Genomic DNA, 14,488 nt, shown 5'->3' with positions numbered 1-14,488 from the left:
CCCTTTCTGAAAAGTAATACTTCCTCATGTCCAACCTGAATCTCCCCTGCCATAGCTTGAAATCATTCAGGTCGGTCAAAGACCTCCAAGATCCCCAAGCCCAACCCACCCCCACGCTGCCCACGTCCCTCAGTGCCACATCCCCACATCTCTTGAATGCTTGTGCTGACGATGACTCCGCCACCCGCCTTCTGATGCCCTGATACGAGTCAGCAATCTGTGCCACCACCTGTGCCACAGAGCAGACCAGTCAGCCAAGTGCACACCACCTTGCAGCCATTTCTATTACCGCAGGAGCCGAAGCTCAGCCAGTAGCGTTGGGTTCTGCTGGGCTTTCTCTGGCGTGGGCTGTGAGGCTTGCTCGTGCTCCAGTCTCAGACGCTGGATTTCCTGCAGTATCTCTCTAGACAAATGAAAAGGGAAGATTACAGGGGAAGAGTGACCCTCTACACAGCTCTTAAAACACTGCTATAGCCCTTCAAGCACTCTTGCCATCACTCTTCAGTCTAAGCACAGCAATTTTGTTCGTGTATGACTGGCACAGATCTGAATCCAGGACAGGTACATTAGAACAGTCTTATGAATTGCTGTAATGCACATTGAAAATTTACTACTTAAGTTATAAGAAGTAGGAAATTGCTTGTGTGCTGTACGCTGGCAATGACTCTTCAAAACCCTTCAAGTTGAATGGCTGTAAGAGGCAGCCAAGCTGCTCTCCTTACACAGCACCTTAACATCACTGATTGAGATCTCCCTTATCGGGGATCTTGGTGAATAATTTCAAATACCTGCAGGCTCTCTTGAAAGTACAGCATTTGCTTTTTACCAACCCTCCAGGACCAGGACTCCTCTAAATGAACCCTATTACTGGCAGCTCCCAAGACCGTGGACAGGGTCGTCTGATCACAGCTATGAGGCCAACATGGCACTGGGACCCAACACAGTCTGCAGCTGCTGAGCAGCTTGCTTTTTAGAACAGTACCCTTTCGGTTTCTCTCAGGCAGAGAAACACGAACCCAAAATAGGGGTGCTGAAGAAGCAAGGAAGAGCAAATGCAGTATTACAGTAAAAATAGGGTTATTTCATCTTAATGATCCCTCTGGAACAAGAGGAGGAAACTACCTACGGCCCATCTCCTCTTTTTCCAGGCTTCCTAGTTTTCTCAGATCATGGAGTCATTCAGGTTGGAAAAGACCTCTCAGATCCCCAAGTCCAACTCCAACCCACCCCACCATGCCCACTGCCCACGTCCCTCAGTGCCACATGTCCACATCTCAAACACAGGGATGGTGACTACACCACTTCCCTGGGCAGCCTGTCCTGGATTCTCCTGTCTTCCAGGGAAAACAAAATACATAAAACAAATCCTCATTCCTCTCAAGTTATATGCATCCACCCTACCTGCTCCACCACTGGAGCATAACCTGGTTGGTTATCCTGCTGCCACATCAAGTTATCCAGCCATGGGGTTTGCTGGGCTGGAGTGCAGCAATACAGAGCTTCTGGTAATCAGTACTGACGAGTTTAAGGGGATTATTTAAGATCAGTTCAGAAGAACAACTTGCTTCCCAGGGAATAAAGGCACTGCAGCTGCATCAGCATTGAGCTCACTGGTTAATGAGGCAGCTGCGCCTTCCAACAAAAGATGTAGGAAAACAATCTGGTTGATAAAATACAAAAGGTTAAACACTACAAAGCAAAAACCCAAATGCTTTTTCTAAAACACCACCAATCAAAGCTTGTTTTTTACCTGTTTTTGTTTTCCAGCTCTGCTATCAGCTGTCTTTGCTGTTTGTTGGCATCGAAGTTGAAACCCAGGTCTGTGGGTGGGCGAGGCTGGTGGATGGAGAACAAAGGCAAATCAGCCACAGCACTCGTTACCTGCTAACCACATATGACACTGTTTGGATCCAGTCCCATATTTCCTGACTGACGCAGTGCAATACCAACAGCCCTGATGCAAAGCTATGCTGGGAAGGAACATTTGACCATGGTGCTTTTGGTGCTTTCCTTAGGTTCCACTTCTCCCCTTCTTCCAATTCATCATCTCAGAGGTGATACTGTGGTTAAATTAAGTCTTTCAGTGCCTTTATCTTTAGTGATTCTCTAGCTTCACTGTCTCTGTATGCTCAGCACACTTTTCACCAGCAGCTATCACCACCACTGAGAAAAGTACTGGGCATTTAAAGAGGAATCTGTGGTTTCTGGGAGAACCTACTGGCAGATGGGCTGTGAGATGAAGAAGCCAGATGCTCTGAATCCCAGAATCATTCAAGTTGGAAAAGACCTCTGAGAACACCAAATTCAACCCTAACCCATCCCCACCATGCCCACTGACCCCTGCCCCTCAGTGCCACATCCCTATGGTTCTTGAACACCTGCTTAGGTGGTCTCATATGACTCAAAGCTGTCCTGGTCATCACACACAAAAGATTCTCATTGGGAGAACTTGGAGATGGCTTCCATCACTGTAAATATACAGCAGATGGACGGAAGAGATGGGTATCAACCTCTGCTCCTGGGGAATGAATGGGAGGAGAGTGATTGAAGCAGGACAAAAGGGAGAGACACTCCTCAAACAGTTTCAAAGCTGATGCCCATGGTCTCTTCATCTCCTCCTGCCATCAAGACAAGCATAGGTCTGCTCCATTTGCAGCCTCTTGGCCTTCCCCTGAAGCACTTGGCTCTGCTGCAAACTAGGAGGCTGCCTATAACCAAACAATTCCATCCTCAACCTCTTTCTTCAGGAATCCTGTACGAAGCCTGAAATCACCCTCACGACCTGAAGTGCTCAAGTCCTCAGGAGAAAAGTCAACACTGTGGAGGAACTAAGCCCGTGCTGCTCGCTTCATCATCGGATGTTGAGAAGTCATTTGGAAACCTCACAGTGGATATTTTGCTTTCTTGTTTTCCTCAATGCTTTCCTAGGGTCAATTCAAAGTTTAAAGGTAACTCCAAAGTGCAGAGCTGTTGAGATTCAAAAGGACCTTCTGAGAGGGAATCATAGATTCATAGAATTGTTAAAGTTGGAAGGGAACTCTAAGATCATCAAACCCAACCCTTAACTTGTTACCATTCCCACTAAATCTAAGTATCCCACTCGCTAGTTTTATGTTTTTATTGCTGAGACAGTTAATGTAGAGTTTGTAAGAATAAATCATGTTAAAGTTACTTTCCTTACACCGTGACAATCAAATCCTATCTATAGGAGAGAAACCATTAACATCCTGCACTCTCACTTCAATGCTGCTGACATTCCCTTTACTCTTGAATTCCGTACAGCGGTTGCTTCAGATCTGCAGACTGTACCTCACTGTGACAAGCAGACAGCACTCTTGAGGACAAGACTAAAATACCAAATTATGTGAGAAATTCTAGAAATGGTTGGAAAAAAACAGGCTGCATTCTATTAAGTAGAGAGCAACTGCTCGTATTTACTTTAATCATGTCAACTGCATTGACACCTGAAGGCAGCAGTTTTGCAAAAAAAGGACCTGCAAATACGAGTGGTTTGCAAACCAGACAGAGTCAGTAATGTCACATTTTTGCAGAGCCACAGAGTCCTGAGAGAATTGGCTGATGTAGTCACCAAGCCACTCTCAACAATATCTGAAAAGTCACAGCAGTCAGGTAAAGCCCCTGGTGACTGGAGAAAAGGCAACGTCACATCCATGTCTAAGACAGGTAGGAAAGGTGATGCAGGGAACTACTGAACTGCCAGCCTCACCTCTGTGCTGGGCCAGATAATGGAGCAGATGCTCCTGGAGCTGTGCTAAGGCACATGGAAGACAGGGAGTTGCTACAGGAGAATCAGCATGACTTCACCGAGGGAAAGTCCTGGTTGACCAACCTATAGTGGCTTTTTATGATGGTGTCACTGCGCCAGTGGAAAAGGAAAGAGTTGCTGACATCATCTGTCTGGACTTCAGTGAGACCTTTGACACGGTACCCCACAGCATCCTGCTCTCCAAATTAGGAAGACGTGGATTCGATGGGTAGACTGTTCAATGGATGAGGAACTGGCTGTGAGATCGTTCCCAGAGAGCAGTGGTCAATGGCTCCATGCCCAGATAGAGATGAGTGATGAGTGGTGCCCCTCGGGGGTCAGTACTGGGACTGGTGCTCTTTGATGTCCTCATCAATGACATCAACAGTGGGATTTTGTGCATCCTCAGCAGTTTACGGATGACACCAAGCTGTGGGGTGCAGCTGACAAACCCAAGGGACAGGATGCTATACAGAGAGACCTAGACAGGCTGAACAGTTTGCCCAGGAAGACCTCATGAGGTTCAACAAAGCCAAATACAAGGTCTGCGCTGGTCATGACAACCCCCACTATCACCACTTTTGGGGGGCAAAAGGATTAAGCACAGCACTGGATCGGGTTGCCCAGAGATGTGGCAGATGCCCCATCATCAGAGACAGTTGAAGACAATATGCAAGGTCTAAAGACAGAAGAGAATAAACGAATAAGAGGAGACAACATAAAAAATCTGAAATACACAATGCTTACTGCCAAGAGAAAGCCATATATTATTCTTGATGTCCCCTGAGGCAAGAGAATGCAAACCAAGCAAGGAATAATTAAGTTAGGATTCAGGAAAATCGTTTTATCAGTAGATGAATTTTACAGATTGGCACAAATTGCCTCAATGTTCTCTATCTGGAATGGACTTCAATGCGTTGTGTTTTTTTTAAGTTACATGGCTAAATGTCTGCCCAGAGCTGAACTGACCTACAGATGGAGCATACCTGTTACTCCAAAACAGAGCAGCGCTGTAAACAGGAATGCCTCAGAACATTTTTTCCCTGAAAATAAGTCAATCTTCCTCTGCAACTCTCTCAGATATCCTATAACTCATCCTTCTATCGAATCTAAAGAGATAAGACTATTTTCTCTATTTTCAGGCTTGTGAACTTGATGGATGCAGTCTGAATAAACAGCTTCCTATCCCTCCTGTTTTGATTCATTTCTAACTTTATCCTTTCAAGCCAGAAAATCCTGACTCCCAGACACTTTTCTGCTCCCATCACTTCTCAGGCTCTTTGATGAGGCTTTCTCTTTACCTTTCCTTTTTTCTCCTTTATCATTCTTGTTACCGCTCCTCTTTCAGATTGATTTATAAACCTCCAAAAACCTGTGCAGCAAACCGTATTACTTCACAGAAACTGAAGAAATCCCTGACTATCACAACATCATTAACCAGGAACTAATTAAAGCCATGATCTTTGATTTATTTTTCTCCATTTCTTTCTATGGTGGGAAGTAGCATTTGCGTTCAGGTTGCATTTCTGGGTCACTTTTCCAGCAGTAGCTCAAGAATTGAAAATATCTGAAATGAAAATGTCTTATCAGTTACTCTGCTTGCAGGATGAGTAGTCTGAATCTTTCCTTGAGTCATTCCTTCCTTGAGTCATCATTGATCAATAATCCTCCAAACTGTCTTACAACCTACTCGAGACTTGCAACTATCTCCTCTGTAACAGGCAAGCATCCTGCTGCTGCAGCCCGTAAAGAAAAATACAGTGTCATAAGGAAGGGAGTGAACAGCTTAATGAAGCTTGGCTCAACTTTTGCAGCAATCCCAGGATGCTGACACTCTTCTGAAAGCAGCACACAGCACAGGGAGAGAAAGCTTTCTAATTAGTAGGAGATCATTTGAAAGTATGAGATACCATAGAATCACGAAATCTGTAAGGTTGGAAAAGGTTTGATCTGTAGGATCACCAAGTCCAACCTTCAAGCTATCCCCAGCACGCCCACCCACTCGCAGTATCATGGAATCACCAAGGTTGGAAAAGACTTCCAAGATCACCAGGTTCAGCCATCAACCCATCCCTACCGTGCCCACTCACAGAATCACCAAGGTTGGAAAAGACCTCCAAGATCATCAAGACCAATTGCTGACCCGCACCACCACGGCCACCCCCATCCAAAGGTGCAGATACCCGTTTGGGTTTCATTCTGGACAGCTTTCTTCAGTGAGTGAATTTCTACAGAGCACAGGAAAGGAAACTTGTCCTTTGTGGCTTTCCTTGTCGGTGAGGAGTGAAAATCCCACAAAGATGATAACCCCAACTATTAGGGCATAGAAGCCCCGTTGGACATGGCTCACCACTTCTGAACACAGGATGCTAAGGCAACAATACAGCATGGCAGATCCATGCAGAAACAATCTGCAGAGTTCATTCAGAGTAAGAAGACTCAGAAGTACAGTGGGGCTTGAAAAGTAAAAAGTCTTTTGATACACTGAATCATAACACAGCTCTCCTGTTTCATACCAAACAGCGGTAAGACCAAAGCCAAAGCTTTTCAAGCTGAAGACTGCTATTTTTAAAAGGAAAATGTTCAACAAAAAAAAGTTTAAAAGCTATGCAAACACTCTAATGTGGCTGAAAGTACAATTGCCATTATTTTCTGCTTTTCTCGTGCTCAGTGTGAATGCTGAAACCTTGAAAGTTCTGAGATCACCCAAATGGTAAGCTCTATCCTCTCCAAGAAATGAAATCTATAAGAAATGGATATAAAATCTACTCTGAATCCTTCATATCATGTACAGGAACAGTGAAACCTCCCAGTACTGCGCTTCAGTTTTTCTATGGCAGGGCATTAAGCTTGAGAGATGCCACGCCAGATCTCTAAGCTGGACTGGGATTCACCATAAGGAACTACAGTATACTTTTTTGGGTGTAAGCAGAGGATTTAATTACACTTTTTAATCAAGTTCCAAAAAAAGGCAGTTTGGTGAGCAGTTGCACTCCTCCATCAGCTGGATGTGGAAGAACCTGTCAAAACCCACGAAAGCTTCCCGTGGGCATCAGCTTCCCGTTTCCCTGCTGTAAGGACTGCACTGTTTGATGGAAGACTGGAGCAGTATTTCAGCTCTTCACCACTGCAGTCTCACAGTGTTTTTTATAATCAAGGCAGAGAAGAAGAAACAACAAAAAAATTGTTCATGTGATTCCTGTGCACAGAAGATCCAAGAATGAAGCTGCAGATTTAACCTGAAAAGATGTGTGACAGCAAATCTGATTTACTTGCTCGTTACTTATTTAAAAAAACATGTACGAAATATTACCTAATGCCTGAAAAAAGAAGAATTAGTTAAGGAGAATATTACAAACGTTATTTAGGTTGTAGGTACAGGAGCTTTAATGAGATGAGATGATGACAGGCTTTCAGTAGCGCTTAATGTTGAGAGAAGAAGGCAACCACACACTGTTTTCAAAAAAGAGCAGCGTGGGCAAGAACCTAATTATTGCTAACTCATCCACATAACTCAACCTAGTTAGCCACTCATCCATAATTGAGTATTTTCTCCTACTTATTAGGAGCTCGTGCTTTTCTCTGTAGCGAGGTCAGCAGAGCCCTGCCAGGAGCATGCTGGTGATCCCCCAAGAAGCATCGAGCCCAACTGTGTCCTCATACAGCGCCATCCAAACCCAAACTCCATGTCTAAGAGTGAAGTCCCAAAGCTCCCTGAGCTCCGGCAGCACGGGGCCGTGCCCACTGTCCTGGCAGCTGTTCCATGTCCACCATCCTCTGGGAAAAAGTCTTTCCCCAACTCCCTCTTGACCTTGGAAGATTTATGTGAAGTTTGTTGTTCTTCCTGTTGATTTCTTCACTTTATTCCCCTTGTCACCTTCTGCTTTTCTCCCTTTTGCTTTCCACCTTCTCAGTCTACCTCTAACGCACAGCGCTCTGCTTGACTGAACTGGAAAGCCCAAGTGTAGCCTTGAGCAACATGAACTCAGTAAAAAGGAATCTGTCCTCTGAAGACTGGCTTGAAGAAAACAAGAGCAACCCAGTCAAAGCTTCTTCTGAGTGAACACATACTGGACTGATGCCTACCGGGGTGTAATTGCACTGGTTGCGTGCCATGAGCCTCCGCTGCACTAGTAAGTAAATTACATGTATCGGGTGACAGATGATGCATTCTCCTTTATTCTCCTCTCTGCCCATTCATTTTTCTTCTCTAAGAAGAAACAGACTTGGATTTCAAGAATTAACTCTGAGATCCGCCTCAAATTATTTTGGCCCAGTAAGACTTCAAGCAAAAACGGTTCCCCTAAAAAACATTAATGGAATGTATTTGTATTCATATTACAAGTGACATTTATTATAGTAACTAGCCTGCAGAAGGCAGCTTTAACATTTTATCTAATTTGAGAAAAAGCAGAAGCTGATGGACTGGGTCAGATCCATCACCACGTTGTCCACTGTACAATTTCCAGATGCGATCACTGTCAGCCACTTCAAAGAGGAGAATAAGCAACCGTGCCTCAGGCTGTTGCAGCATGAACAGCCTCTGCATCTGGAGCCCTCTTAATTTCCAGCAGCCAATGCAAAAAAATAAAGAGTATTATGTCAGAGAAGTAGGGCTGGAGAGGACATCAAGGAACACTTTTGTTCACATCAGTGTATCGCCAGTATTTCCAGCAGAACCAAGACTGGTCCGTCTTGACGGCACTTTGGTCCCACTCCCTACTTTCATTAAGATTCACATTCACACAGAAATTCAGGCGAGGAAGGATCTCTGAAGGTTTCTAGTCCAATTCATGGCATGTTGCTGTAGACCTCTTCCAGATGAGCTCTGAGAATCTCCAAGGATAAGATTCCACTTCTCCAATGCACAGCCTCTTCCAGGATCTGACCATCATCGTGGTGAAATGCTTTTCTTAAATACATCATTAGAATTTCCTTCTAGCAACTTCTGCCTCTTGCTTTTTGTCATGAACAATGATTATGTTTCTTTCACTGGATCACTGAATGGGTGCTGGATTGGTGCTGTCCTCTGACTACTCTGGCACAGTTATCTGCTATAGAGAACATTTTACATTCAGCAGTAAAGACTGACACAAACAACTCTTCGCTTTGGTCTTACCATCCCTGACTACTCTGAAATATCTTAAGAGCCCTGCTGACTGGTTAGTATCCAACCTTCGATGGTACTGAAAACCTTTTTGCTATGGATTTCAGACACCTTTGGATTGTGCTCTTCCAGTTCCCCTCCTGTCTCTGATGAGTTTCTGGTTAACATTTAACCAGCCACGTTTATGGGCTTCTTGTTCTTTTCATCTGGGCAAGTTCTCCATTTCCTGAATGCCAATCTTAGGACATCCCCTTAGCTTTCTTATTAACCCAGAAAAAGAACTGCTTATACGGTTCTGTTTTCTTTTTGCTGCTTCTCTGGGCTTCTACTAGAGCATTCTGAATGGCTTTCACACATCTGATAGGTTTCCTGTTTTTCAGACTGCTCATTTCAGGGTCTATTCTGATTGTCTCATTTTTACATAGCTCTCCTTGTTGAAACTGAGCATCTGCATCCTGGATTTACTTGGTGAGCTCCCTCCTGCTGCTAAACCCACACGTGTGATGGTTGCTCCTACTGACCAGCGGACGCTGCCAACACCACATGAGCTCATCCTGGTGCACCACTCGGCAACAAATCCCAGAGAGATTCTTTTTGTAGACTATAAAACAAGTTGTTCACGGAAATGCCATTTATTGCACCCAAATGAGCTTTTGCCTTTCCCTCTGAAAAGGCTCTGATTTAGCCTCTATGTGGGTAGCTGAAACCTCCCACTGTTACTTACCTGTCCTGCATTATTATAATGTAATCAGGGGTCAGAACTTCTTTTTTATCACTAAGAATCTGCAGTTTCAGCTCACAAGGATTCTGCAGCTCTTCTCTTTTTCTGTGATATTTTTGAGCTGTCACACTGCTTCTTTCCCCTACATATAACATCAGTTCCTTGCCTGCGTGTCCTACTGGATCATGCCTGTAAAGCTGGCAGCTGTAAAATCAATGAATGGCTGTCGGACTGGGGTTGTTGTTATTTCCCAGCCTTTTAGTTGCTCCCATCTCTTTTCTTTGATGTTATAAAAAGAATCTTAAAAGAAAAGAGTGCGGATGGAAAATCTCAGCCATTCCATGTCCCACACCATGAACCTTCCCCAGGATGCTCCTCCAGGGAGATCTCCCTTTGGCAAGAAATCATCAGAAGCTGCCATGATGCAGAGAGCATTTGAAAGAAGACCTAAAAATCTGATTTCTTCAAGTAATGCAAAGTATGTCCCTTCTGGCTGTTCAGTAATTTTTGGCTGTGAACAAAACACTGGACTCAGTAAAGAACGTTAAGTTCCTTGCTATTAAGCTCTGGGCACAAAGGAAACACCATACAATTATTCTTACATTCTTCTTTCACCTCCAGACTTCAGTCCCCAGCAGTGCTTTGTCATCACTCTACTAGATAACATAGGGAATGACAGAATGGATTGATGGAATGATGGAAAGAAGGAGCAGTTTTTCAAAGGACTTTGAAAAGTCTCCATAAGCTCTAAATGTTGTTTCCTTTACATCCAAAGAAGCCACCTCATTTTTGATCTACAAAGTACACACAAACAGGTCGAGGTGATCTACAAATTTTTAAATGGTTGTGATCTTTCAGACCCATAATGCCACACTTCAGTTTTCATTAGTATGACCAAAAAAAAAAAGTAAGAATTCTTCCACCATTGGCCAGAGTGAGAGCAATTCATCACAAATTTCCAGCAATACGTAATGAAATGATGAAGAAGATACTGACTTAGCATACTTATAAACATACAAATGCTTCCCTTCCTTTCTTTCAGGCTCTTTCTCTATGCATAAACATGACATATGCTTCACAATTTCTTTTCCTTGGGTACCTGCATACTTCTTCCTTCTGCAGACAGGGAGGACTGTCTTGTGCACTCTGTCATCTCCCTTGACCTGTCTCGTGGTGGTCAACCACGTCAACCATAAGGTCCACCACTGATCAGCCATGGTCAACTGCTGGTCAACTCTTGGTCAACCAGGACCCTGAGGTCCTTTTCTGCAGAGCTCCTCTTCAGCAGCTCAGCCCCTAACCTGTACTGATGCGTGTGGTTATTCCTCCCCAGGTGCAGGACTTGACCCTTGCCCTTGTTGAACCTCATCAAGCTCCTCTCTGCCCAACTCTCAGCCTGTTTATCTCTCACTGGATGGCAGCACAGCCTTCTGGTGTGTCAGCCACTCCTCCCAGCTTTGAATCATTAGCAAACTCACTAAGGGTACATTCCACCCCTTCATTCAGTTCACTGATGAAGACTTTGAACAAGCTACTAATTAAGCTCTGACAAACACCTCCTGCACTGCACACCAAGCAAAGCAGAGAACACAGAGAGTGGGGCTGGCGCGTTTACTCACCGTGTTGCTGGCCTCAGCGGCCAGCCTGGCTGCGTAGCGGGCGATCAGGCGGTGCTCCTCATCCAGCCGGCCTGGGCTGTCCAGCACACTGTGGGGACAAGGACAATTATCAGCCCTGTGGGGACAGGCCACGGCTGAGATGTGCTCACAGCAAAGAGAGAAGCGATGTGAACAGCCTATAGCATGCTCTTTCTCATCCCTCTTCCAAGTGGGGGCTGCTCTGAGACTCTGCACCTCACAGCATTTCCTCCATGATTCATACACTCCGATTTTCAGTGATAAAAATAATTAATCTTTACTAATTAATAAATCTTTACTAATTAATAAAATAATCATAATCATAGAATCATGTAATTGTTAAAGTTGGAAAAGATCTCAGATCAAGTCCAACCATCAACGCATCACCACCATGCCCACTAAACCACGTCCCTAAAGAGAATCACAGAATCGTTAGGGTTGGAGAAGACCTCTAAGGTCATCAGGTCCAGAGGGAAGCTCCTGGCCTCAGGACAGCCAGTCACCAAACAACGGCAACTGAATGCCAGCACCGTGATCAGGCTTACACCCAGCCATGCCGGATGCAGCCGTGCAAGATGTGGTCCTCACACCTTGGACAGCATCAGGATGAACAACTCAGCAGCTGCTCGCTGCCTTACTGCTGCACAAAGGTTTTCAGCACGGTCTCCCTTTAACAGGGAGCCAGCCAATTAGTTATGTAAACCAAAACACGGTGAGCTGAAAACCAGCATTAGCATGGAAATGAGCAATGTGTTTCGTGCTGCACAGCCTTCCCAAAGCTGCACCGGGTGTTTGATGTGGGATTCACCAACACCTCGTGGGCAGCCGTAAATAACGTGCAGCCCTACCTGGGTGCATTTGTAACCACACAGCAGAAAACAGAGCACATAGATACATATCTAATGCACAACAACAGCTCCTTTCAGTCCCCATTTATATGAGATAATTTACATTCGTTTTAAGCTCAATTTCACAGATTTATGTTGATGTTTAAAGAATCACATCTACATTGTATAAATCACATTTATATAAAAACACAGATTTATTTTTATAATGCCAAATTGAACAAATTGAACTCTTCTGAGACTCAGAGTCTCAGAATTAAGGGAAGGAAAACAGAGCCTCCATTCCAGGCTTGACGATCTCCTTATAGGTCCTCACACTCATTTTCTGACTTTTTTCTTGATTAAAGAACAACAATTCTTTCCATTCCACTTTCTGAATTTCATACCGGTTTTGGTCAGATTTCCTCTGTAATTTAGCCTGGTTGAGTCTTCCTGATTTACAGGAACACAAACCATTCCATCCCCTCCATGTTTTCCATCATCTGCTAATTACTTTCCTAATTACTCTCTTAGTTCCTGGAACAATTATTTGTTCATACCTAAGTGAATTAGGAAATAACTACTGTCAATTTCTTACTTTCTTGGAGAAAAGTTGTAATTAAAAGATTTTAAAAAGCGTTTTGCGTTTGCTTTTAGACCAGAAGCACTGGTGCAGATTGGGAACACTGATGCAGCAGAATTTTGGAAAGGTAATGCTGGAGATTTCTGTGTCCTAAAAGCGTTGTGCCAAACTGGCAGCTCTGTGCTAGGTGCAGAGCACTGACAGTCAAACTGTAGGATCTCCCACCAACCCTTTGGAGACTCAGCCTGTTGATGACACCCTGGCAAAGCAGATGGAGAGGGCCAGTAAAGGCATACTCATGCTCTGTTGCCAAAAACTAACACAGAAATGAGCCCAGACAGCCAAATGACTGGCTAGGGCTGAGGGATGGGTAAAGGATGTAAGAGAAGATGACAGGGCACAGTGGCAGCTTGGTGATCTCAGGAATTCATCATGCAGAGACGTGGCAGGGGACAGCACACAAGGCTTGGTTTATTCTTCCAGCACTGAGTTGAAGGTGCAAAGAGTCAACCAGGATGAACTAGGCCCCAGGTTGTACCAGAGGTTTTGGTTGGATCTGATGGAGAATTTCTTCATGCAGAGCGAGGTGAGTTGGAGCTGCCTAGGGCAGTGGTGGAGTCCCCCCCTTGGAGGAACCAAAGAGATGTGTGGATGTGGCACTAAGGGAAAAGGCTTCACAGAACCACAGGGTTGGAAGGGTCCCCGAGTATCATCAACTTTCAAACCCCCTGCCACAGGCAGAGCCAACCTCCAGATCTGGTACTAGACCAGGCTGCCCAAGGCCCCATCCAACCTGGCCTTGAACACCTCCAGGGATGGGGCACCCACTGCCTCTCAGGCAGCTGTTCCAGCACCTCACCACTCTCTTGATAAAGTACTTCCCCCTGACATCCAATCCAAACCTTTCCTCTTTGAGCTTAAAACCACTCCTCCTTGTCCTGTCACTGTCTACCCTTGCAAAAAATTGATCCCCTTCCATTTTATAATGCCCTTTTAAATACTGGAAGGCTGCAATGAGGTCTCCTTGCAGCATTCTCTACTCCAGGCTGAACAAGCCCAGCTCCCTCAGCCTGTCTTCGTAGGGAGGTGCTCCAGTCCCCTGATCATCTTTGTGGCTCCTCTGGACCCTCTCCAGCAGCTCCCTGTCTTTCTTGTACTGGGGGCTCCAGACCTGCACACAGTGCTCCAGATGGGGCCTCACAAGAGCAGAGTAGATGGGGACAATCACCTCCCTGTCCCTGCTGGCCACCCCTCTGCTGATGGAGCCCAGGATACCAATTGCTTTCCAAGCTGCAAGAGCACACTGCTGGCTCATGTTAAGTTTTTCATCCACTGGGAAACCCAGGTCCTTGTCTGCAGGGCTGCTCTCAAGGAGTTCTTTTCCCAGTCTGTATTCATATCTGGAATTATGCTGACCCAAGTGGTGGTGGCACTCGGTGCATCAGGCTGATGGTTACACTTCGTGATCTTGAAGGTCTCTTCCAACCTCAGTGAACGGATGTATCTATTCTATGATTCCAGTGGCGAGTAGAAGATGAAGAGTAAAGATCTTGGGGACAGAATATCCTTAAGGAGAGTGATCTTCTCCTTGCACTCTGCTTGAAGTCAGAAGCGCTGTAGACAATTGTAGTTTCGGGGTCAGGATTTTAAAGGAAATGAAATCAAACCATCTGAGCAGCTAAGCAGCCATCTGTCCACCTAGGTCAACTGACCACAGGTGAAACACACAGATCTGGTGGCCAACTACTCTGCAGGAAAGTGCAGAGTACAGGATGCATAAAAATAACAAAACAGTAGGCTAAAAAAAGAAAAGAAAAGAAAAGAAAAGAAAAGAAAAGAAAAGAAAAGAA

At 44.9% G+C, this 14,488-nt stretch overlaps 1 protein-coding gene across 15 annotated transcripts in view; it reads right to left on the bottom strand.

Annotated features, from left to right (window-relative positions):
• The window catches only part of DTNB (dystrobrevin beta), a 141,129-nt gene that overhangs the window by 44,857 nt on the left and 81,784 nt on the right, over nucleotides 1-14,488 (bottom strand). For all 15 annotated transcript variants that reach the window (XM_042809495.1, XM_042809504.1, XM_042809486.1 and 12 more), the window contains 3 exons: nucleotides 11,214-11,301; nucleotides 1,751-1,836; nucleotides 290-403 (listed from right to left, as the gene is read on the bottom strand). In XM_042809495.1, coding sequence (XP_042665429.1) covers nucleotides 290-403; nucleotides 1,751-1,836; nucleotides 11,214-11,301 — 288 coding nt within the window. The remainder of the gene's footprint in view (nucleotides 1-289; nucleotides 404-1,750; nucleotides 1,837-11,213; nucleotides 11,302-14,488) is intronic.

Source organism: Centrocercus urophasianus, unplaced genomic scaffold (assembly GCF_019232065.1).
Source record: "Centrocercus urophasianus isolate 14NV4802_14NV808 unplaced genomic scaffold, USGS_Curo_1.0 seq_10, whole genome shotgun sequence".
NCBI lineage: Eukaryota > Metazoa > Chordata > Aves > Galliformes > Phasianidae > Centrocercus > Centrocercus urophasianus.
This window is presented reverse-complemented; position numbering and strand designations above follow the sequence as displayed.